The following is a 25,382-nucleotide window of genomic DNA, read 5'->3' as shown; positions in this document are numbered from 1 at the left end:
GATAGCATATGGTAAATACCTCAAAAAAATGTTTTTTTCCCCCCAAAGTGAATTAATTTTAAAGGAAAATGTTGTGCATGCTAGCAGTGTACCTATCATGTGTTTGCCTTTCTCTCCCCCCCTTTAGTGAAAAGACCCATACCTCCTTTGTCCCCCATTGCCCCATGTACTTGCCCGTCAGCTTACCTGGAGAGGGCAGTGTACCTATCCCTCCCCTCAATTTTAAATCTTATCACCTAATAATATCAAACCAATTAATTCCCAAAATTCCCTTTTTTATAAGTGGATTTACCTGTATGTCTTTCTATTAAAACAAAAGAGGAAAGGTAGCCTCCCTTGATCGCCTTTTTTTTTTTGGGTAAAACTTGATCGCCTTCAACCTTTGCTCATTTGAGATAGGAGATAAGAGAACACAAGAACTTAAAAAAATATTAAGTAATACGTTCGACGGATAAGGGAGATGCAGATTGCAGAGAGCACTGCCATCAATAAAAAGTGCTTTTGCTAATTGAAAGAGTACAAGGACAACTTAGATTTGAGTGCTACAAATAGAAACTCAAAAGAAAACATGATGCGTGAGATAGAGGCAAGGAGAAAATGAGAACCTATTGCCTCTAGGACACAAAAATATGTTCTACTGCCTTCCAAGTTTTGACCCCATACGCCCACAACTTGGATGAATCCATAGCCTTCATACTGAGGAATGGAATGACTAGTTCACTATATTTTGGAATAAACCCTCTATTCCAAAATCGTGGCCATGAATTCTTCTTCTTCCACTCACCAAAATCGAAAGGCCAATATCTTGCAATACTTGTGGCAACTGGGCATACACCACTAGAGAAACCCCCAAGAAATCCTCAACTATTGGGTCTTAGAGAAGAGTTTGGGGTGGGAATGTCTGACTATTGGGTCTTACATGTTGGCGGAGTTAAAGGCAAGGAAAGTAAAGTTGGAGGAAAATTGGATTTTCCCACCCCAACCTTGTTTGGTTAGCACATAGCTATGGAAGAGAGAGAACAGCGGAATGAAAAAACGAGTCATTAATTGGAATGACCTCTCACCCCTTCCAAAGTCTCATCAATTAAAGTCCCACCAATTTTAATGGTGAGACTTTGGAAAGGGATGGGGGTGAAAGCCACTTCAACAGACAGGAAAACTCATCTCCAAATGTTGTCTAGAGTATTTTCCATCAAAACCCCCTAAACAAACGGGCCCTTCCTATTGGGGATGCCATTCTTTTTTGGGTGAAGTTTGGGATGCCATTCATTATTACTACAGTAGGTTGTACTAACTACTGCTGGAGTCATTTTTTGGGGGAGAGGGGTGCTAAAAATCGGCATCTTTACATAATTTTCTTTAGTTGAAGCTGGCATACAATGCTTTGGAACATGCAGGTTATAGATAGACTCTACTGTGTTTGAGAATTGAGATAGCTGCTTTCCAGGGCAAGAAGAGGTTATAGCTGTTGCCTTGCCAGGAATTGTGTGTGCACAGCAAGTAGCTGCTGATATTGGTGAGTCAAATTTTTGGAGCCCTGTATTATTAGTAATATGTGTTTGCTGTCCCTGATTTTAATTCTAGTAAAGGTTGCCTACAATTTGGGTTGACATTAGAAGGTGACCACGACTGGTATACAGCATAAGGGAATTGGAAATAGGGAAAAGGGGTTATGAGACACAATTTTTTTCTTAATAAATGCCTTTAGTAGATATAAGAAGTTAAATTTGGGTTTTCTAGACATAAATCCTATTGATGGGTTTTTAAGATATTCCCAGCCCTCCCCTCAAAAACGAGAGAAGATAAAAAGGTTAATGGTTTAGAATTTAAGAAAAATCAAGTCTGAAGTTACAATACTTCAATTACTATCCCTGTCCTACTGTCAAGTTTGAAAAGTTTCACTTTTTTGAAGTAAAAGTTTAGTTACTAGGTATAGTACTTTTTTGAGTTATATACGGAATTTTTGGCAATAATGATTGTAGAAGTTCCTTTTCTTGTTTTAGAATTTAAATAAATATTTATATTTTGCCCGGCGACTCCCTTTTTTAGCCAAAATACAATGTGAGGTCCTGGAATTCATATTCAGAGACAGTAATGTTGTATCTTCAGGTACAGTCTTAAATGGAAGGAACCAAATCTTGGGAAAGGGTGGAGGGACAATCCCAAAACATCCTCATGGATTTTTTACATTCAAAAAGACATATCATGACTTGCCTAGGCTATATGAGTCTATTATAACCAATAATATGCTATCTAGTTTCCCGATACAATTTTACACCCATGTTCAGTAAAAAGCCTGTCAGAGTTGGATAAGTTCCTCTTTTAAGTGTCCCTTATCCTCACTCTCAACTCTTTTCTATAAAGTCACTGGGCAGCAAAAATGTGAGAAAAGAAGTGATATTGTTGATAATAACTCTGATCATGGCCCTACTAACTCATTGAAGCTCAAAATCAGAGCTTCATTCTCCGCAATGAGAGGTATGCTAGAATACGATATCCGAAAACCATGGTAACCAAGGCAACTACTTCTGAAATTCCACTGTCCAGTTTCATTCCATATATGGCAGGAGTTTTATGATCGTACTGCACCTTTAGAAGAAGCCTGTAGGTATGGTAGTTGAAAGAAATATAACGGATCCATGATATAAACACTGGAACTCTCTGCAAAATTACACACATTGCTTTTAGAACATAAGCTCGTAGCTTATTTAAACATGGAAAGTTTAATTGGTTTACATGGTTTGTCATTTCAGAGATATTATAGGGAAGTTTCTTCCTCCTGGTTAGGTGTTTTAATATTTCTTTTATGTACCCTTGCATGCTTACCTTGACAAAAAAGCCACCAGCCAACATAAATGTCATCACAGTTACAGAAGCCAGAGTTGTTGCCTTCTTTACATCCATCAGCATAGCACCAATAGCCAGTCCGAGCCCCTGCCAGTGTGTACCCCCAGTGATGTTGCATGTAATATGTTGTACTTTTATGGAGTCTACATGCAGCATAGTCATCAAATCCAGCCTAGTGTAGGAATTAGAAAGGGCCAAGCCAGGTCCATGCAATCGACAGCTTTGGCCTGGCTTAGTTGAATCTGTAAAAGAGCCTCCTTATCTTTTACAAATTCAACTAAGACAGCCAAAGCTATTTTGATAACTATGTGCAAATACACCTTAGATCTTCTTAATTTTAACAATTAAATGTGAAGAAGCATACCTGAGCTGCTATAATGCAAAGGAACACAGTAAGCATGCTTAGGAAGAATGAGCCAACACTCAATGTCAAGCCTGCCATGAAGTAAACGACGAGTAGGAAGAGTATAGGTAGGAAAAGGTCAAGTGGCAGATCACTTGTTGTCCTAGCAAGAAAATATGCACTTAGTTTGTACATGTCTACTGCTCGTTCCTTGTTTATCATGGCCCTCTCTTGAGGGAATGTGAAGATTGCTGTGAAAACAGGAAAGAAGCCCCAAAATACAGAGATGTAGAACAACAATCCTGCCTGCAATGAAAGATAATTAACTTAGATTTGATCCTATTTCGACATATAATGTGAAAACGGTAGAAGAAAAATGCTTCATTCCCCTACTTTGTTCACCACAACATTGTCTATAAACTTGACACATATTACGGATGTTTAGAGCTATGGTTACATGAATATTCTTATATTTAGTGATCATCTCGACTTATGACCTTGTGTTTTCCAGGCACTTCAGATTAATTCCGAATTTTCAGTTTCCTTCTCCCTGTAATAACATTTACATAAGGATTAGGTAGGGAGAGAGTTTTAAACAATTTAATGAGGATTCTGTGAGTGAATCTCAGAATATCTCTGGGAATCTAGGAATATCTCAAAGAGGTAATAAAGAAGGGAGATTTGAGAGGTTTATGATTTAGGCCAAAGGAGGACTGGTGAGGACAACTAACTTGATTCAGTTTCAAGGCTTTAAAAAGACAAGATGAGCTGAGAAGGGTGTTTATTGAGTTAGCAAAAAGAAGCTTCAAATACACTTGTTCCAACACAAGATACAAGCATAAATATAATGGTGGAAAAGGAAAGGACTGTGGCCAGATGTCAATGTGCTTGTTCACGATGATCAAACTTTTGGCAGATGCTTAATAAATTTTACACTATAAAATAAAATAGAAATATCATTACTAAAATATGATAATCTTATTTACTGATTGTGTATATGGAACCTTTGCAAATTAACATAAATGGAATACATCTGTTAGCCTTCTGGTCATGCTTGTTGTCGGCTATAATTAGGTGGTTCTGAAATTTTGGAATAGGAGCAAAAAATAAAAAATGAACCAGCACCTTGAGGATAAGTTTTATCAAAGTCTTCGGTGTGTAAAAAAAGAAGGATGCTGTATTTCCAGTGTTAGATATTATGCTTGAATGTACCTCATAATTGTAAGAAAGTAGCTTTTTAGATACAGGCCTTGCAATCGGAAAAATTGGTATTAGTTTCTATAGGATCTCTCCCCTTCAAAATCGGATTTGAAGGTTTCCTCTCATCTGGCTCAATAATTACACCAAATAAAGATAAACAAATGGGTTCCCCCTTCTTTGTTCTAGAGTCCCCCAAAAGAAATATTCCTAGCTCAAGTCCTAGTGAAGAACAACCAAGATTCATTTCATTGACCATGCATTATTCCATCTTTGTTGGTCAAGCAATTTAGAAGGCAAAGGTGTAGTACCTGATCTTGGAGTCCTTTCAGGGTAGTACCATCTGACTGCCACCAGAGCAAACCTAAAATAATTGCTGTCGCTAGAACTTGGGTGATTCTCAACCAGCTTAAGTAATCATGCCGCCTTTCTTTGAGGCCTCTCTGAAACAGGATACAGTACTGTTCCCACCAGCTTGCCCCCCATTCTCTCATTACCTTTGACTTGAATTCTTCATTGATAGGAATCGGCGCCATGAGTTTCTTCTTCTCATTTTCTGCCACCCTTGTCTCATAGGCCTCAACAAGGTACTGTTTAATACAATAGTTACAGGGTTAGAAGCCGGTGCTCGTCAGTTACAACAAAAATCACCTTGTAGTCCTCTCTTTTACTTTACATATTGTGAGAGATGTGTAAGTTCTGTTCATTATTTTCATAGTCTCAGTTAGAATGATCTTAGGTACATACATGATTAAATAAATGGCATGCAACTAATAGTTGACTCAAGAAGCAAATTTGGATTTTGATTGTCAGCTGGATATTAGAAGGGACAACAATCCTTTAAAGAAAAAATAAGCTGGTTCCTCCAATGTAGGATGCTTCTATATATGCATGGTGATTCAAAAACTAGGAAATTTTACCTCATGCACCACTGTAGGAGATGGCTTTCCATTTCTTGTTTCAGTTTCTGCATTTCCCATATGCACTTTATCCTCTAATTCTGATGGTATGGAAACATCATTTATATTTCCATTTGCTAGATCTAGCAGGAATTCCGCTGGATTCATGGCAATGAGAGGGGAACATCCTATGGAAGAGAAATAAACCATTGCTTCTGATGCTTTTCCGAAGTAGAGTAAGCTCCCTTTGCCAAGAAGGATCAATTTGTCAAACTTGTGGAACAATCTGCTGGATGGCTGATGGATTGTAGTCACCACTGTTTTTCCAGCCTGCCATTAGATTCAGAAACAATATAGTTTTAGACTCTTTAGCATATCAGATTCTAAGACATTTACTTTTCTCTCAAAACGCTTTTACAGAGTGAATATTTAGTCTTTCTAGTATTACCTAATTACCTCCAGTCGATGGTTATGCAAACTTGGAACTCAATGACTGGAGCCTATGAATGCTAAGGTCCAATTAAGATTGAATTCCAAGTTTTGAGGTGAGAATTTCAAATACTCTGTTTGATAGTCCTTTCAGTCCTAAGTAAGATACCTTCAACACTCAATACAGCCTTATTGAGTTCAGTTTAGCTGAGACACAAGTTTTTCAGGTTAGTAGATCTTGACTTAAAAAATATGTATACCTCAGCAATGTCATGTAACATCTTAACAGTCCTAAGAGCTGTTGTCGAATCCAAGCCAGAGGTTGGCTCATCGAGAAACAGAACTGAAGGGTTGATTAGAATTTCACTGCCAATACACACTCTTTTCCTCTCACCACCTGAAACTCCCCTCACAAAAGAGCCTCCAATCTTAGAGTCTTGACACCTGCACACATTAACCACCAAATATTCAGAATTTTCTTAACTATAGAATCTGTTGTGGCTATACTAAAAAATCATTCTGAAATATCATAATTGTTAAAGGAAAAGGGGAATGAATACCTCTCCAAGCCAAGCTCATAGATGACATCCATGGCTCGTTCTTCTTTCTGTTGTCTTGTCAGTGTTTTTGGCAATCGCAGAAGAGCTGCATATGTTAATGTTTCTCTCACTGTTAGGTGAGGAAATAGAACGTCGTCTTGAGTCACGAATCCTATCCTGCCATATATTTCATGTTAAGCAATAGTGTTTTTCATGAACATGATCTTGTTTTAATTCTTTTAAGTTCATTACAGAGATCCTACAGTGGTGAAGTGTTCTGAATTTCTGTGTTCATATTGAGCTTCATATATACCTGCGTTTTAGGGACTTGGAATATGGCTGATCATTGTAAGTAATAGAACCACCTTGAGCAGGTACACTTAATCTTCCACCAAGCAGACTAAGAAGGGTAGTCTTTCCACTCCCTGATGGTCCCATTAATGCTAAAACTTCTCCTGGATTCACTGAACCAGTAATCCCATTTAAGATATCCTTCTCTACTGTTGTCCTGACACCTTTAAGAACAACCTTGTATGTCACATCTGTGAACTGCAGAATGCAGGAATCAAAATGACAAGTGAGTTTCCTCCATCCATGGACATTGACACAGAAGGGAAATACTTTGTGTTGCAGGTTCATTACATACCTTGAGATAAATTGGCCATGTGGGCTCCATATGAACCTTCTTGCGAGTGCCAGCTTCGATGTCCTCCGCTGCATTATAATATACAGTTATTACTTCTTGTAAGTACCACTACTACATGTTCCTATATATGAAATGCTTATCTGTTCAAATACAAATTAGTGCTTGGAAGGCCAAAACCCAACTCATGCTCCTAATAACTGCAGGAAGAAGGGGGCTTATTCAGGCCTAAAGAGGCAATATTGTTGTATGTGTTTTTATTCAGGCTCAAAGCATCTTCTACAGGGCACAGACCAATATCAGACCAGGCGGTTGGGTCAGCTGGCCTGGTCTGCTGAGCGACACAGTTCTCAATTTGACAAAGATTCCATCCAGCTCAGGTGGTCAGATCATCTGAACCATTGGTAACTGGACCAACAGGTGGAGCCTTTGAGGCCTGGTCCAATTTTTGCAACTCACTGTTTGCTTGCAAATAAATAGAAAGAGGAAAGCCATCCAACTAAGGTGATCAAGGATGGCTGGAAGGACCCAGACACGCACCCCAGGTCTTCCTAGCTGTCTGATGTGTTTTGGACGAGTTAGGGCATTAGGGAGGATCCTGAAGCGTGATCAAGTGCACACTTGGTAGAGCATTGAGCTTTAAAGCCCATCCTACTAGGAGTGCTTAATCGTTTACACCTTCCCTCTCCCATCACAATAGAATAGAATAGGATCTCTAAATAAAAAATAAAATAAAATAAAAGAAAGCAAGAAAGAAAGGAAAGCATAGGTAACTTAATACAATATAGTATGTGGGGTACCCTTTGGATCTGAAATATGTCAAATTTGTGACCTATCTAATTTGTATGATTTTCCATCTATTAAACCCATCTTATGGATTTTTGGGTACACAATTTTTTTTTTTTTCAAAAATCTGATTTTTCAAATAATTTCTATAACTATCTTTTGAGATGTTATGATATGTCAAATATTTTGACCATATATGTACTTGTCTGGAACGAATTAACATAGTTTTTTAATATTTCCCTTTTATCTTGCTAATCAAATTACACTTCTCTATGTACTTACTACATTTTTCGTCAATTAAATTGGTAAAGATAAAGGAAAAGGTTCAAGTTTTGGAATGAAAATTGAGGTTTATATTAGGGTTTTCTTTTCTATCACTATGCATAGTGAAATATTACATTTCACTATTTGTTACATGGTACTACATAGGTTTTTTCATGTGATAGAAGACTAAACAAACATTTCATTCATACAATTTCAGCTTAAATCTAAAAAAAAAAAAAAAGAAGTTCAACTTAAAATGAGCAGAGAAAATAGCCAAAAGGCACAAACAATGCCATTTGATGGCATTTTATTAAAACTTTAAATAATCATCATTTTTCCTAATTTAATATAAGAAAAAAGTGGGTATACCGCCGGTATACCTAGATCGTGTCTATCTCTCTCCTTCTCCCTTTGGAAAAAGTCCCTAATGCCCCTTTCATCCAAGCCCTCTCATTAGTTGAATCATTAGCTCCAAGAAAATTGGAGGCATATCTAACCTCCGCCTATTTTATATTCATATTCATTAATTTGATGACATTTTATTAAAACTTTAAATCACCAATGTAATATCTAATAGTGACACTCTGACGCATATGACTAGCAGTCGCCCATAACAGACTGGCTAACTACACCAAAGAAAAGTAATGGCTTGAGATGGATGTCAATCTTTGAGGCTGTGACTTCCTCTTGGCCTCTTCTTATTCTAGTGTCGATCCTTTTCTCGAAGTAGATGTTCGCACTCTCTTTTCTACTTATTTGTTCTTTTCTTCAATTAGATGTTCACCTAAGTCTAGACTTAAATTTTTGAGCCCCTAGGGCTTGGAGTCTGGAGATGTTCACCTACGCCTTGGGGGTCTTTTTCAAGATATTTCTGTTCTTTTGAAAATATGGGTTGTGTCATTGTGTGTGACCGTGGGAATGGCAGAGTTCTTCCTCCCTAATAAAAGAAAAATGTATTCTTTGTCTGAGAGTGTGGCTCCTACACTAACTTGGGGATCAATGAAAATACATATAGAAGCACCAACAAGGATGGCATATCTACCTTCAATGGGGGTGGAGAGGTAATTTCACCCCACTATGTTTGGACACAACTCCCACACTGCTAGACAGAGCATTTTACTCTAAAAAAAAAAAAAAATTGTATTTGTCTGTTTGAATTCCTAATTATTTTGTTTGACTCTATGCTCCATCACCTAGTGATTATTTTATAATCGAAAACGAGCATAATAATTAAAAATAAATAAATAAATAAACACCATGGTCAGGTATTTATCGACATATTTACCAAAATGCCCTGATCAGATGGAGTGTGGTCTACATATGGACCAGTCATAAAAGATATTCTCTCACCAACAGAAAATTATATGGACCATCATTGAAGGTGTTCCCAGTTAAACAATTAATTCTTTATTTAAAAAATAAAATAAAATAAAATAAAATAAAAAAAAGAAGAAGAAGAAGAAGAAGAAGAAGAAGAAGGAAACAAAAGTTGCCCAAAGCTATACAAAATCCTTCATTTCATGTGGGTTGCATTAGAGAGAGATCTATAGAGAGAGAGAGAGAGAGAGAGGCTTACGGACGATTTCATCGTCGCTGAAAACGTTAAAATCTGTAATGTCTTCGGGTGGGAGTGTGAAACCCGTGAAGGAGAAGGAAAAGCCCAAGCTGGCACTAGACGCCCTACTGAGGGCGGCGCTGCTGCTCACCTCGTCCGAATCCATCTTCAGCTGTGCGCTCCTCGACTTCCTTAAATGGCTTCTGCTATTCCCGCCGCCTTGTCCCGGCGATGCCAAGCGCTTCCCAAAGCTCAACTTCCTGGAGAGGCTACTGCCACCACCACTCTCTACTACATCTGATTTCGTTCTACCCAGTCCCCCCACCGTCGTTGGCGGTGTCGTATCCATCTGAAAAAAAAAAATTTATATCACATTAACAAAGCATCACTGCAAGTGAAACCCATGATCTAAATTTAACAAATAAAAAGAGGATGGGCCAAAAAAAAAAATTAAAAACCCATAATTCTTATTCTGTACTGCACGATTTTATGTTAAACAAGGATGGTTTGAGGCATTAAAAGAAAGTAAATGTTGTTACAGATACATACATACTCTCAGTTGCTACATTTTCTCTGTACTTTAGAGAGAGAGAGAGAGAGAGAGAGAGAGAGAGAGAGAGAGAGAGAGAGAGAGAGAGAGAGAGAACCAAATGAAATTGAGTTTACTTGAGCTTCCAACATGAAAAGAAGAGAGAATGAGTTCAATCTATACCTCTTTGTGATGGGGGAAGGAAGCAAGGAAGATGATGAGGGTTTGAAGTGGAGAGGTGGAGGAGCTGATTTTTGTGGGTTGTGGTTGCAGTGAAGCGAACCGTGCACTAATATCAAATGGATCTCTCAGCCTTTATAAAGAAAAGCAAAGCCTTTATAAATTGAAACAAGTTTGAGTTCCCAATTATGAAACTACCCTTTCTTTATTAACTTGAAAAAATATGAGCCTTTCTGAAATTTTCATAATGAAAGGAAAACTCTCGTGAATAAACTGAAAAAAAAAAAATAATAAAAGAAAAAGTTTTAACTCCTACACTGTACAGGTTGAAAAAGGTAAAAAGAACTTTGCTCCAGAAGGTGGTTATCTCTCTTTTCTCCCCATGAAAAGATATATTTGTCTTTTGTTTTGCAAAAGAGATGAGGTGAATTTGAAACCGAAAGTTTATCAAAATAGAATCAAGTCATTTTCTTCAAAACTATAAAATCGTTTAATAAATGGCTTGATTCTGGTTTCAAGTTTAAGACCAGTTAATTAAATGAGTTGATTCGGTTTTAGCCGTTTAATTCATCGGTTTCAAACCAAATTGACACCGTGAATATGGAACCGTTTACACCGACAAAACCGACCCGTTTACATCGACAAAACCGACCCGTTTAACCTATATAGTGATTTAATAGAATAAGAGGTTAACTGATGTATTTTCAGTGCCTCATGCTCTTTAACTTTGGAACAGTAATGATAAGTTGTGTTTATTTTGTTTGTATATCACTTTCTCCATATAATATTTTCTTTTGCTTAGTTGTTTGGTTGTTTTAACAAAACATGATGGGTTTAATTTAGGGAAGAATTACGGACCATAGAGGTTTTTCAATAGCCTATTCAATATTTTACTCCTATTGTGTAGTTATGTAGTTAAATCCTTGATTGTTCAATGTCTCATTTAATTTGATACAAGATTGAAGCATTTGTCAACAAAAGTAAATTTCAGTAAGCATGCGAATAAAATAGCAAATCGATTACTAACCGTTTAGAAATCGTATGGATTAAACGACGATCAAAACCGTTTAAAATCCTGAAACAGACACAGTTTAAAAATTTTGAAACCGAATCGTTCACTAAATGGTTCCGGTTTCAGAAAGTGCAACCGTCTAGTAAATAGCTCGGTTTTAATTTCGGCTAAATAAATGTGAACCAAATCAAACCGTACCGTATACATCGAAACCAAACCAATTCACATGCTTAGAAATGGGTCTTTTATTTTGTGGAGAGGATAGGCAAAGTCCGCACAACCAGATAAAGAATCATTTCTTAGAAAATACTAAGGAAAAGAATGAGCCCCCTCGATAGTGCAGAGTCAATGAGGTCTGCACATGGGAATCAACAAAGGGTTGTGAGTTATTTTTATTATTATTATTATTATTATTATTATTATTTTTTATAGGGGTGAGGGCATCATTTCTTTTTGTTTTTGGTAAAGGTGGGGGCATCATTTTCACCACCACGCAAGCCGCAAGAGATGCACAACCAGAGAGCATTCTTTTTCCAAAAAAAAAAAAAAAGGAGGAGAAAGAACACTACGTATCTACAATCTTTACATACAAACACAGTGCATTGTGAAAACTAGAGTAGTAGGGATGTCTTTTCATAACGTCCACTATATTTTTTTTTTTGGTGCAAAGATCCACAAAATGGGGGAATTTATTGAACATTCAAGGGAGAAAGCTACATTACAAGGTTTAGAATATCTTCAGGAAATGGGGACTTCCAAAAACCCCGATAAGGGTGACCAATTACCCATTTCGAAACAGAATGGGCAACAACATTCAAAGATCTATTAACATGAACAAAAAAGCAAGACTCAAAACAAGTTTGTAAGACTTGAACATCTGAAATGATGGATGAAACCTCAACTGGAGAATGAAACCCAACCTCATTTAGGCTTCTAACAAGAACCATGCAGTTTGAATGCACACAACATGCCTAAGGTCATCTTGAAGAGCAACTTAAAGGGCCAATCGAAGAGCAAGAGCCTCTCCAATAAGAGGAGAGCTAGGGAACAAGTGAGCAGAGGCAACAAGATGGATCTGTCTAGTAGCATCAAGAATAATGCACCCTAGCCCCATGGCTTTTGGCCTTATCAAAAGTGCTCCATCTGCGTATATAAGACAAGATTCGATAAGGAAACCATTATGAGAGTTAGATTGTTGTTGGGAAGTTCGAGAGCCTAAAGTTATTGGAATCAATGTTAGAGCTTCCTCCACATTTCTATTTACCATAGAGATCCAATCACTAAAAGGAGGCAGTATAACTCTAAACGCTCTAGCATTCCTCCATTGTCTAGACATATAGGGCACACATAGGTAGCATTCTCTCTCTTAGAAAAAATAAAAATCAACCAATGCCAAGTCAATCAAGTTATCTATTTAAATAAATTATGTCAAATCAGTCATAACATCTTCTTCGTACACGTGGCCATACCGTGACACAGAGTGTACCCACGTACGGGATTTCCCTATCAAACTCACTGGGTCCACTAGGTTGGAATTTTTTTTTTTGGGGGGGTTGGGGTGGAGCCACTAGGTTGGAATTAGATGGATACATGTATGTTTGGAGCACATCATCCACTTAGCCTCACCATTTTGTATGATTGATCAATTATATCGAAAGCAATTCTCTCATTCATTCCTTTTTTTTTTTTGGGTAAAGATTCCCTCATTCATTCTACTGTGGTGGCCACGGCCACATAGTATAACTCTCACTAGGTATTGTTGTCCCACCCCCAATAACTATCATAAATCAAATGAAAACAAAAACCAGTTTTGGTCTTCTAGCCGTCCAGCGGCAAGCGCACTTGTCTGAAAGCATGGGATTTCTAATTTTCTTTCTTTGTTTCCAAACAAAGACAAAAGGGAAAAGTCTTATCTTGGCTTCAACAATCGCTTCATGTCGGCATATCCTATCATCCTCATCTCTATCTGATAGAGATGGAGATTGTGTCCAAATTTTGGAGGTCTTTTGGTGTGCTTTCTCATCCTATCTATCAAACATTACCTGTTTCTCATCCTATCTACCAAACATTACCTGTGAAAAGGGAAACTGTATTTTATATATACATCTTGCATTTGGTTTTTAGTAGAAAAGAGAACTTCCATTTGTCACAATTAATTGAAGTACATTAAATGAAAGCTTAATTTTTAATTCATTTTTAGCTTATCCATGCCAGTAATGGGTTTGGAATGTCAAGACAGTACCTATCTTAGGTTTGGAATGTAGTCCCAATGGGAATACGGATCTTAAATGGTTCGATTTAGGTGTAAATGTTTTGATGATTTAAATAGCTTCAAATTTAAATTATTTAATTTTTTTTCTTTAAATTTTTATTCAAATGGTTTTGAGGTAGATGTAAATTTAACATTGAAATTAGTTATTATTTTATGTTCTCTTTAAATAATTGTAAAATTATAATGTGAATCCAGTGCATAGCACTCGTTGCACTAGGCGTGTGGAAGGTGTTAGGAACGACTCCTGTTATATGCATACCCCCCCTTACCCTCTAGTGTGCTATTAATCTAAGTTAGAAAATTAATATCTGACCAATCTAAGAAAAAAAATTAATCTAGTTTTTTTTTTTCTTAATGAAATAAAAATGTAGATTAAATACTCAATAGAGTGAATAATTCTAGATCCAAATCTTATTACTTTTGTTATCATTATTATTGAAAGAAGATCTAGATTATTATTAAAAATGGGAATTATATTTTTTTGGTAAACATTGAGAATTATATTGAAGCATCCATGAGGTAGAGAATACTATTTCCATGATGCACTATTGCATATGACTCTACCTAATTATTTAATACTAATAGTACAATTCCCAGTTTTTTGTTCTACTCGGCCTACTAGCTCTTGTTTTGCCTTCTAAGTTAAATGCATCACTGTAGCTAAAATAGACTTGAAAAACTACTTCATTCCTATGAAGCTATCTTTTGAAAGCTACTAATTTCCTTGGAATTGGATTCAAACATACTTTCTAGTTACCAACTATAAAAGCTTGCATTGTTTTTCCCCACTAATTTTCAATGTATCTTTACGGAATATTAGAATTTTCTAAACAAGCTTCATGTGAACATATATTAGGGGCTTAATCAAGGGAAAAGCTCTTTGCATCCCTCCCATCCCAGTCCTCCCATTAGTCGAGCCACTAGTTACAAAAAAGTTGGTAGCATACCTAACCTCCTCCTATATATCAAATATTATGGGCAATATTGAGAGGAGAAATGAAAGTTAAGGCTGTGTTTGGTAACGTTTTTGTTCCAGAAACGACGTTTCATGTAAAAAACGAAAATTTCAGTTTCTGTGTCAAAATGCCTTTTTTTTTTTTAACGAAACTAGAATGACGGAATTACCTTTTGTCGTTCCGTCAATTCTCGTTTCTATTTTTTTTTTCCAAAAAAAATGAAACACACCATAAATGCACCAAACACTTTATTCCGTTTTTTCTTTCCCATAGAATGAAAAAACTCTAGAAACGTTTTTCTGAAACATTACCAAACACAACTTAAGTCTGCATTTGGTAGTCTAGAAAAACGTTTCTGACATTTTCCCATTCTATAGGAATAAAAAAAAACGGAATAAAGCGTCGGGTGTCAACTTGGTGTTTTTGATTTTTCTAGAGCGAAAAGGGAGAAAAAAAGCTTCTAGAAACGTAAAATGATGGAAAAACTTTGGTTTCTTTTCAAATACGAAAAAAGTAAACAACTAAGGTAATCGTTCTTGAAACAGGTTCAACAAACACATTTTTCTTTTTTTGTTTTACAATGACATTTGATACAGAAATTTAAAATTCTATTTTTGATGCGAAACGTCGTTTTTAAAACTGAATGATTACGAAACACAGCCTAACTATTTGTTTCAAGATAAAAAAAGAAAGTTAAAAAGAAAAAAGGGCAGATATGGAAATCCACAAAGAGGGGCTACTCACTACTTCTAATGGCTGAGAAGGTTTGATCAGAAAATTATTAAAAGAGTTGGGGACAAAAAACGTAAGGCGACACCAAAAGGACTAATTTGGTGGTTTATGAATTCTGACAAGTCACCACCGCCGATGCCATCCCCTTTGTGTTTCTTTCTGAAAGGCGAACCTTCGCCCTGCCAGACGTCGCCGTGTGTCCATCCCGATCGTTCCTTTCTCCCATTCGCCAGCTACTCCAAATTTCTCGGCTTTCTATCAAAGTGTAAAACGGTGAAAATGGGTATTTATGAAAGTAAATACCTGCACCATTTGCTGTCATATAAAGCCATTTAAATGGTGAGAAAATGGAATTAGGGAAGTAGAAGGGACAGGTTGGCGAATGTGAATCAGGTTCTTATATGAGAATTATTTTTATACGGGTTAATCCACATAGATGGAATTTATCATAGAAATAGTTGTTGGGTGGATTCTATTTGTGCGGATCAACCTCATATGATAATGGTTCTCCAAGTTCCCCTCCCCCTCCCCCTAACGAATGTGTAGAACATGGATAATCATCAATACAAAATTTAATGCCCTTGAAGATTGGCTTCCAGGGAGGAGCACAAATTTTAATTTCTCTTAAGGCAATCCATGCCCTTTGTGGGTGTGGGAGCAGATGCAGGGGCGAGGCCAATGCTAGAGTGGGACCAGTAAGAGTTTTGTGTTTCTCAATCCGGATTTCTCTTTGTCTCGTCAGTGATCCCTCTCTAGCACCCCTAAGGTGGAGAGATCCAAATCTTTCTGTAGCAGCACCCTATCTTCAATAAGTTTCTGTTTGTTTCAAAGGACGAAGTACTACTACGGTTCCAATGTAGTAACAAAATTCAATTTATGCTAGAAAAATACTAACCTCACACCCAAGGAAATAAAAAGGTTGTCTCATGGAAATAGTTGCAGGATACCTTTTCTGTGGGTACATATGCATAAGATTAAAAATCAACCAATGATTAGATTATTTTTGGGAAAATTACTTGATTACCCACTTACGGGTTTCCCTTTACAAAATTATCCACCAAAAGTTTCAGTTAACAAAAATACCCAAAATTAGGTTTTCTTTTACAAAATTACCCACTTAAAGTTTAAGTTAACAAAAATACCCAAAATTGAGTTTGGGTTTACAAAACTACCCACTCAAAGTTTCAATAATAAAAAAAAAACATGATTATATGTGGAAGATGAAAACTCACTATTTTGGGTAGTTTTGTGAACCCAAACCTGATTTTCGGTATTTTTGTTAACTGAAACTTTGGGTGAATAGTTTTGTAAATTCAAACCCAATTTTGGGTATTTTTGTTAACCAAAACTTTTTTTGGGTAATTTTGTAAAGGGAAATCCAAAAGTGGGTAATCATGTAATTTTCCCATATTTTTTTTTTTTGAGGGTGGGGGTTTGGGGTAAATGTAACAATGCATGTTAAAATACGTTACACAGAGATAAAACTCCTTCGCCTATGAAACAAAACACTAATAATGACGCTCCCTTTTCTTATTACGCAAAATACTCCTTACTCTTTTAAACAAGGTAAAATTTATCTCTATGGGCTGGTCTTTTAGGCAAGAGACAGGATCAGGTTCATGCATGAAAATAATCTCGTACGTTCCTAATTCATGGATCCGCAATTCACTATCTTTTTCTTCATTTAATAGACTCTATATTCATGGATCAGAAATGTATGAACTTGTTCTCATATATGGACTTGATTCAGATTCCTTAAGCAATAAATGTGATCCTGATGGCAATCTTCTATAGGTACAAATTAGGACACGCGCCTCCTAGGCGTGGAAAGCATTTGGAAAAGTAGAACCTTACTTTAGAAAGATTATTATAGATTGTGTGGAATGGTAGAGATATATATGTTTGGAGTATCTAATAAATGATTCCCCTCAACTCCAGGGATTGCCAGGACAGAGTTTGCTGGGGATTTCACCCAAAAGGGTTGTTATCTGAGAAGTCTGCATATTGTTAGGGCTCCTCCCATTCCCCACCTACCTCCGTTTCTAGTTTTAGAGACAGTTTTATCGCCAAGGCTGTGTGGAAAATCCTTTGTCTCTAAGCCCCCCAAAAGATTCAGAATTTCATTTGGAAGGCTACTTAAGTATTGCTTTGATCCCCCATTATTTTGTTAGATGTTTGGCTTCTACTTTTTTACCTATGCATATAGAGATGTTAATGTTTGTGCCCCATACTATTTCTAAGTAGGTTTTATCTAAGTCACCCTCACTTGGGTTTGTGGAAAAAACTACTACCAAAAGGACCTCTTCAATATTGCATTTACCTTTTTAATCCAATTAAGGTTATAAATTTTTCCACTTGGGGGTTTTTAGGTGCTTTTTTTTTTTTTTTTTAATCAAGATGTCTGGGCCAATTTACATGTATCTCGAATAATTCTTTGGGAGACTAGGACAGCAACCCACTATCACGGTCTCCACTTAAATCGCAGATGCACAAATGGAAAATCAAACCTAGACTGAAAATCTATCTACACAATCCGCAATTCACTCTAACAATCTAGGCAACCCACGGATGGGTTAAGTGCCGATATTTACCATTTTAGAATTGATACTTTTTAAGTTTTGGTTACATATAATATACTTGATTCATGGGCTAACTAATAGTACCTAAATCATCAACGGTGAGGCAGTGAGCATCAGTGCTACTCACCACCCCACATCCATCACCATGATGGAATGAGGAATCTGTTGGTATCAATGGATCTGTACAGACCAACGATAAAATAACAAAAAAGAAAATAAAATCAAATCAAAATTTTACTGAAATCAATGGTAAATCCATTGCATACCATATCTAATATGGATTACTAAATCCATGCCCTCACTGCATTCCTTGGGATGATGGGAAAACTAAACAAACCAAAAGAAGGAGATTAGATCCTCCCTCTTGCAAGCAACCACCCCAACCTATCTTACACTGAAAGTAGGTTAGAAACAAACATTCTTTCTTTATTCTTTCTATAGGATGACCATTTATGTCAAATGGAGGAAGAAGTGGAAGGCAAACCAACGGGGAATAAGGCCAAGCTGCCGCCTTCCACTGCCACCTAGAGTCTCCTCCGGTAGTGGAAAGGGCTGAAGGGAAGTTGTGGGATCCTACGGGGCGGTGCATGCCGACCTTTCTTAGGGAGAAAAAAGCCAATAGTACTGATAAAACGACAAAGTCAATTATTAAAGGTGATGAACTCTTTCACATCTACCTCATCCTCCACTAGTCCACTCCCTTCCTCCCTCCCTCCCTCCCTGCCTTCCCAGTTCGATGGATTGGATATGGACAAAAGTCACAAGTGGATGGTTCCCTCACCTTTTTCTCGCCACTGTAAGGACTTCCTTACTACGTAATGGACACAACCTATTCTCCCGTCCCTTTCCAACACGAGAGGACTCTCTCTCTCTCTCTCTCTCTCTCTCTCTCGCTCTCTCTCTTATGTGTCAACTTCTTGTGCTTACCACGTGGTCTGCCACATTATACAGTGCTAAATTTTTTTTTTCTCTCCCAAATCCCAACCGAAATGTTACCTCAAATTGGATTAGGCAAAAAAAAAAAAAAACTCTCATGTCACACAATGATGGTGTAGGAAACATTTTCCATTGACTCACAACTTCACCTTTGACATAGTTATCAAAATCAACCCAATCAAATAAAAATGAAGATCTAACAAAATTTGTAGCTGGGTTTTAGTTGAACATCCCCAGCTGTTGACATTATGACTAGAAAAATGAGCAACATCTCAGGTTGAAGAAACCCTTGAAGATGATGCATGCTTTGTTAGAATATTCGTAGCCGAGTTTGTCTTGGAATCAATGAGTAATCCGTCAAGTAATATTATTCAAAAAGTGCTTGTAGAACCACCATTTCTGTTGAAAGCACAATATTATCTATAATCTAGGAGTTTAATTAGCAATGAATCTTAAGTGAAAGCGAACAGAAATTTATATATTAGGGGTGTCAAACCCTAAACCGAGCTGGTAAAATCGGTCTAACCGAATCGATAAAAGCTCGGACTAAACTGAACCGAAGCGTTATTGGTTCGGTTTTGATTTGGAGTATTGCAACCCCAAAACCAAATCAAACCGCACTGGAAACCGGATGAACCCAGAACCAAACTGAAACTGGCTCAAAACTTGGACTGAAATCGAAACCATTGGTAAGAAACCAAAACACTCCAAAATTCATTAAAAAAAAACCAAAATTTGCATAGTTTTGTATACATTTGCATGGATAATCGAATCCAAAATGGATCAAAAACCGAAACCAACCCGATTACAAACCGATTTAAGAAATCGAAGACAAACCAAAATCAAACCGCACCGAAACTAGAATTTCCTTATTGGTTCGGTTTTGATTTCTGCCTTCCCACACGGAAACCGACTCAACCCAGACCGAAACTGAGCCGGACTGACCTGTTGACACCCCTAATATATATATATTTATATATATAGAAAAAGTGAACATATTTTTAATGTCATGGCCTACGCATGGGAATAATCTCCTATTCAATGACTTCAAAATGTATCATTATAATGTTTTGAAATTTGTTTTCATATTTAACTATTTTTTGAAAAATTAGATCCTCAAAAGAGGCAATGGAAAAGCTAATTATGAGCCCCAAAGATACGACGAGGAGCTGCGAAATTTGTCATATGGCCTATCTAATAAAGAATTTTAGGATGGATCTCCTAGTCACATACTATAGCAAAAATATGAAAAGTCATTTCTTTTGAGATCTAAAATAAACTTCTACCCATTTTTTCAACGAGTCCAAATACATTGAGAAATAGGCACATGCATACTGGCTCGAGTTGGGACCTTCCTCTCATTTCTCTCTCATCCATGTCTTTTGATGCATCATCATTTAATTGATTTATCCCCAACTTTTTTATGCATCATATTTTTATCGATGTTTTTGCCCCACCCAGGCTTTTGGTGTATCATTCTTGTTTAATTGTTTTTCCTTCCCTTAGTTTTTGACATATCATTATTTTATTGACTGTTTTGGTGTTTAGATTGGGGTCACCTCTTTTCATCTAGCCTTTGGGTTTTGTCATTATACTCTACTTTTTCACTCAATTAATTTTTCATTCATACAACAATAATTTGTGGGAGATGTGTCCTAATCTACAACATTTTCCATGGCCCTCACACATGAATTCTTCATTATTTTTCTTTTCTTAAAAAATAAATAAAAATTTTCATTTTAGAGAGATGGTAGGAAACGCCATAGATTTAGAGAATCCTTGCCCATTTTAGCTTTTTTATAAACAACTATAAACAATATACAATAGCCAAAACGGCCAAAATCAATCCCAACTGAGAAAGATGAAACCATAATCCACAGATAAATGATTAACAATGATTTCATCATTCTAATTTCTCCCCACAATAACTGGTGCGCTTACTCCTTGAGAATATGAGAATATGATAGCAACCCTTTAATAATGGACAAGAAGAGATCCATTAATCACAATTTGCATATGGGTCGGTAATGGATTTAACCCCAACAACCAAGAGCATGATCAATGGAGGCACTGATCTTATTCCAATTCTTATTTGTCCATAAAAAGCTAAAACTTGTTATTATGGTGTTGTTGTGCAAAAAACCTTTACCTGCATTATCCACACCTAATATTCATGTGGCCTTGGCTTCATCACCTTTTTTAGTGTGGCACCGTCACCAAGCGAGAGAAAGGGGAAGCTATCAGGAAAAAGGTCTAGTCCACACTAACAGCTTTTCTCTTGTCTTTTCTTTCCATGAAAAAGAGAGGGAAAGAGAAAAAAGAAAATAATTCAAGCAAAGGGGAAATATAAAATGACATGGGAAGATACCATTAGCCCCTTACTGGTGGGGTTTTACTGTAACTTTGATTTCAAAAAGGCAAATTGAAAATGAAAACTAGGGACTAAAAGGGAGACATCAGGGTGTGATTGTGCCAAGAGAAAGTTAAGGTGGTAGTTGTACTTAAAAGCTAAAAGCTGGTGTGTGTTAGGTTAAGTATCATGTGTTTTGGGCCTTTGTGATGGGGTGTGAAGCAAAAGGTATTAAGGTGCCCTTGCAATTGCTCCAACCCTTAGTTGAAGATTCTTCTTGCTTTATTGAATTAAGTATCCAATTCTTAATTAAGAAATAAAATAAGATGAGTTTAATTTAGGGAAAAATTAAGGACCATAGAGGTTGTCCAACAGTCTATTCAATAATTTACTCCTATTATATAGTTATGTAGTTAAATCTTTGCTTGTTCAATACCTCATTTAATTTGATACAAGATTGAAGCGTTTATCAATAAAAGCAAATTTCAGTAAGCATGTGAATAAACTAGCAAACCGATTGCTAACCATTTAGAAACCGTATGGATTAAACCACGATAAAAACCATTTAAAACCATGAAACCGACATCGTTTAAAAACAGTGAAACCAAAATCGTTCACTAAACATTTTCGGTTTCAGAAAGTGCAACCGTTTAGTAAATGATTCGGTTTTGGTTTCAGCCAAATAAATATGAACCAAACCGAACCGTACCATACACATCGAAACCAAACTGATTAACACCCTTAGACATGGGTCCTTTATTTTGTGGAGAAGTTAGGCATAGTCTACACTGCCAGATAGAGAATCATTTCTCATAAAATATAGAGGAAAAGAATGAAACCCCTCGATAGGGCGAGGTCAATGAGGTTTGCACATGGGCATCAACAAGGGGTGTATATATATATATATATTTGGGAAATTATCTAGTACCACCCCTAAAATTGAAACTAACTTGGAGTAACACCCAAAAATGAAAATGCCTACCGCATCCCTAATTTGTAACACCGTTAACTGAAAGTGAGATATCCCCTTTACCCTTATACTTAAACTCTAAAAAAGCCCTTCTTGCTTTTATTGAATTAAGTATCCAATTCTTAATTAAGAAACAAAATAGGATGAGTTTAATTTAGGGAAGAATTAAGGACCATAGAGGCTGACCAACAGTCTATTCAATAATTTACTCCTATTATATAGTTATGTAGTTAAATCTTTGCTTGTTCAATACCTCATTTAATTTGATACAAGATTGAAGCGTTTATTAACAGAAGCAAATTTCAGTAAACATGCGAACAAACTAGCAAACCGATTGTTAACCATTTAGAAACCATATGGATTAAACCACGATGAAAACCATTTAAAACCGTGAAACCGACATCATTTAAAAACAGTGAAACCAGAATCGTTCACTAAACAATTTCGGTTTCAGAAAGTGCAACCGTTTAGTAAATGGTTTGGTTTTGGTTTCAGCCAAATAAATATGAACCGAACCGTACTGTACACATCGAAACCAAATTGATTAACACCCTTAGACATGGGTCCTTTATTTTATGGAGAAGTTAGGCATAGTCTGCACTGCCAGATAGAGAATCATTTCTCAGAAAATATGGAGGAAAAGAATGAACCCCCTCGATAAGGCGAGGTCAATGAGGTCTGCACATGGGCATCAACAAGGGGCGTATGTTTTTTTTTATTTTTATTTTTTTGGGGGGGGGTGGAAATTATCTGGTACCTCTCCTAAAATTGAAACTAACTTGGAGTAACACCTAAAAATGGAAATAATGTCTACCGCATCCCTAATTTGTAACACCGTTAACTGAAAGTGAGAAATATCCCTTTTACCCTTATACTTAAACTCTAAAAAAGAACCAATTTTCTTCCAAACCATTACATGCTCTCTCTAATTGCATAAAAAAAAAGGTCATTCAAAGTCAAAGAGAATGATCAAATTTAGAAAGCAAAAAACAGAAGAAGAAAGCATCTTTAATTAATTAATCATCGATTTAGAAGAGTCGATCGAAAAACAAAACATTAAATACTGGGTAGTGATAAGATCACCTTAAACAAGCAGTGATCAATTCCAAGTTGAATCTCCTTAAAAGCCCCACGAGCATGACATCTAGCGTGCGCTTCATCCATGTTTGCTTGAAGAATCTTCTGTAAATCATCTGTTGTAACCCGGCAGTCACTGAGAGGGGGGTGAATCAGTGAGTCCAATTCCGATCCCTAAAAATCTGTCCGATGTCTAGCCAAGAAAAACTTGATATACCTGTCCCTGTTTGCACACAATCTTATGCACACTCAGCCTCTCATAGGCACTTCCAAGTGTGCACACCCATTCCACATTCCACGCACTTCAATATAAACTACAAACAACAAGCACCCATAACACAGGATTTTTACGAGGTTCGGCAATTTGCCTACATCCCCGGAGTAGTGCCTGTAAAGGCTTCGTACCTACTCAATACACTACTTTTGACTGCACCCACAGTCGGGAGCACCTACACCCAATTTTCTCAAGCCGAAGCTGAGATGGCACTCATAGTACCGATACAATGTGTAGCACCCACTACACGGGAGCACCCACTCCCGGTGCTTAGCACCCACTAAGCACACAATAAATAATAAAGTAAATTGGGGCTTATATCAATGCCCTACAATTAAGCCTTGCCTAGCAATTACATCCACAACTAGCTAGCATGCTTACAGTTCATCCACAACTAACCTAGCATGTATACATTCATCCACAACTAACCCTAGCATACATACATGTATATAATGTAAAATCAAAGGTTAGAGAATCTCACAACCGATTGATTGGGATGACTGGAAACTTGTACTGACAAGTTTGGTGCTCACACCCTCTCTCTCATTGGCTTCTTGCTCTTCAAAGCAAACACATCCTTGCTTTCTTCTCTTACTCCTTGGATTTGAGTTAATGTACCATTAACACACTTCAACCACCTCTTTTACCTCCTTTAATGGCCTAAGAACATTTATCATCAAGTATATATGTTCATTCAAGGACCAACAAAGAGGGGGAAGCTTCTCCTACCAAACCCGTAGCCTTTTTTCACTCAAAACCCATTTTTCTTGTTCCATGGTGTAGGGCTTGAAAAAACGAAGAAGCCGCAACTTGGTTCACCCAAATCCGAGTTAAAATGAGGGAGATATGACCATTTGAAGTTGGAGCAATGAGATAACCTGAAATGGAATCTTCGTATGGTTGGCGTAGGATACACCGGCGGCGCGCGCAATAGGGGCGAAATCTAACCGTAGATCTCATATAAAAGATCTTGTAATCTGAACCATTGGATTAAACCAACGGACAATAGATCCAAACCATTAAATTTGAATCTCGATGACGTCATCATAACGTAGGCGCTGACATCGTCAGAAGTGTTGTCGATCTATGATTGGTTGGTTTTCCAGATTTTAAGGGAGCTTGTCTCCCACTCACAAAAGAGAAATGCATATCGACCGTTGGATCCAAATCCTCCATGATGGCTTTAATCAGATTTCATGGGATCATTAAGATCGGAATCTTTTTTTATACCTTCTTACACGCGCGAAACACCACAACATACCTTGATAAAGTGTAGTGCCAGTGCATCAAGAATTATGCACCTAACCAATCAAATTCTACGCGCAAGCATCTATCTCGTTCATGTCACCGCAAAATCTCAGCAGCCTTTGGATGGGCATCAAGCCTACGTTGTCAAATCTTGGCCATCCATTTCACTTCCCTTTACTCCTCTTTATTACAATCAAGCCCCTGTCTCCATATGTTTCAGTGCTTAAAGACCCCTTGCAACTCAGACCTTCAAAATCTTTAAATTACACAAAATCCCTTCAAATCTCAAAAATAAATTCCGAAAAATCCACCCAACACCGAGAGCAACTGAATTTTCGGTTTGGATTTCGAACCGACTTTACGGAAACACTTATAACTTTTTCATACGATATCCGATCAAGATGAAACAAAGTGTGTTGAAATCGTAACTGGATGCTCTACGACTTTTCAGAAGACTCAATTATCTGAATCATCCATGTAAAAAGACCAAAATTCTCCTACACATTTCCAATGACGTATCTTTCTCATACGCAATCGGAATGCTATGAAATCAGAACCGTTGGAAAGATTGTATTTTTTTCGTATTGTTACATGTAGAACACTTCCTTTAAAAAATTCATCTTCAATGTCGAAACTGCCCTGGACTGCTACAAATGTTGTAACTTCTTCATACGGTATCGGAATGTGACGAAATCAAATGCGCTGGACTAGGTAAATTACAATCTATCTTTTTCATAAAGAACCGATCTTCCAAAAATGTCATTT

General features: G+C 37.0%; 1 protein-coding gene and 1 long non-coding RNA gene across 3 annotated transcripts in view; one reads left to right on the top strand and one right to left on the bottom strand.

Moving 5' to 3' along the window:
* The window catches only part of LOC122075469, a 21,476-nt gene extending 14,236 nt beyond the window's left edge, over positions 1 to 7,240 (top strand). The window contains exons 2-3 of the long non-coding RNA XR_006139263.1: positions 6,888 to 6,998; positions 7,104 to 7,240. This is a non-coding gene — a long non-coding RNA (uncharacterized LOC122075469). The remainder of the gene's footprint in view (positions 1 to 6,887; positions 6,999 to 7,103) is intronic.
* Positions 2,123 to 10,344, bottom strand: LOC122075468 (ABC transporter G family member 22-like). Of its 2 annotated transcripts, XM_042640504.1 has the most exons (12): positions 10,148 to 10,223; positions 10,052 to 10,101; positions 9,524 to 9,851; positions 6,901 to 6,968; positions 6,568 to 6,803; positions 6,276 to 6,431; positions 5,976 to 6,159; positions 5,308 to 5,616; positions 4,699 to 4,977; positions 3,212 to 3,496; positions 2,827 to 2,934; positions 2,123 to 2,661 (listed from the first exon to the last, which is right to left on the bottom strand). In XM_042640504.1, exons 3-12 carry the CDS (start codon positions 9,849 to 9,851, stop codon positions 2,452 to 2,454), a joined length of 2,163 nt encoding a protein of 720 aa, XP_042496438.1. In that variant the 5' UTR covers positions 10,052 to 10,101; positions 10,148 to 10,223; the 3' UTR covers positions 2,123 to 2,451. The 2 variants fall into 2 exon arrangements, with proteins under 2 accessions (XP_042496438.1, XP_042496439.1); XM_042640505.1 differs by lacking the exon at positions 10,052 to 10,101 and having other exon boundaries at positions 10,215 to 10,344.
* Between the last annotated feature and the right edge of the window lie 15,038 nt (positions 10,345 to 25,382).

The sequence above is a fragment of the Macadamia integrifolia genome, chromosome 4, assembly GCF_013358625.1.
Source record: "Macadamia integrifolia cultivar HAES 741 chromosome 4, SCU_Mint_v3, whole genome shotgun sequence".
In the NCBI taxonomy this organism is placed as follows: domain Eukaryota; kingdom Viridiplantae; phylum Streptophyta; class Magnoliopsida; order Proteales; family Proteaceae; genus Macadamia; species Macadamia integrifolia.
Note: the sequence above shows the minus strand (reverse complement) of the source record. Positions and strands in the feature narration are given on the sequence as shown.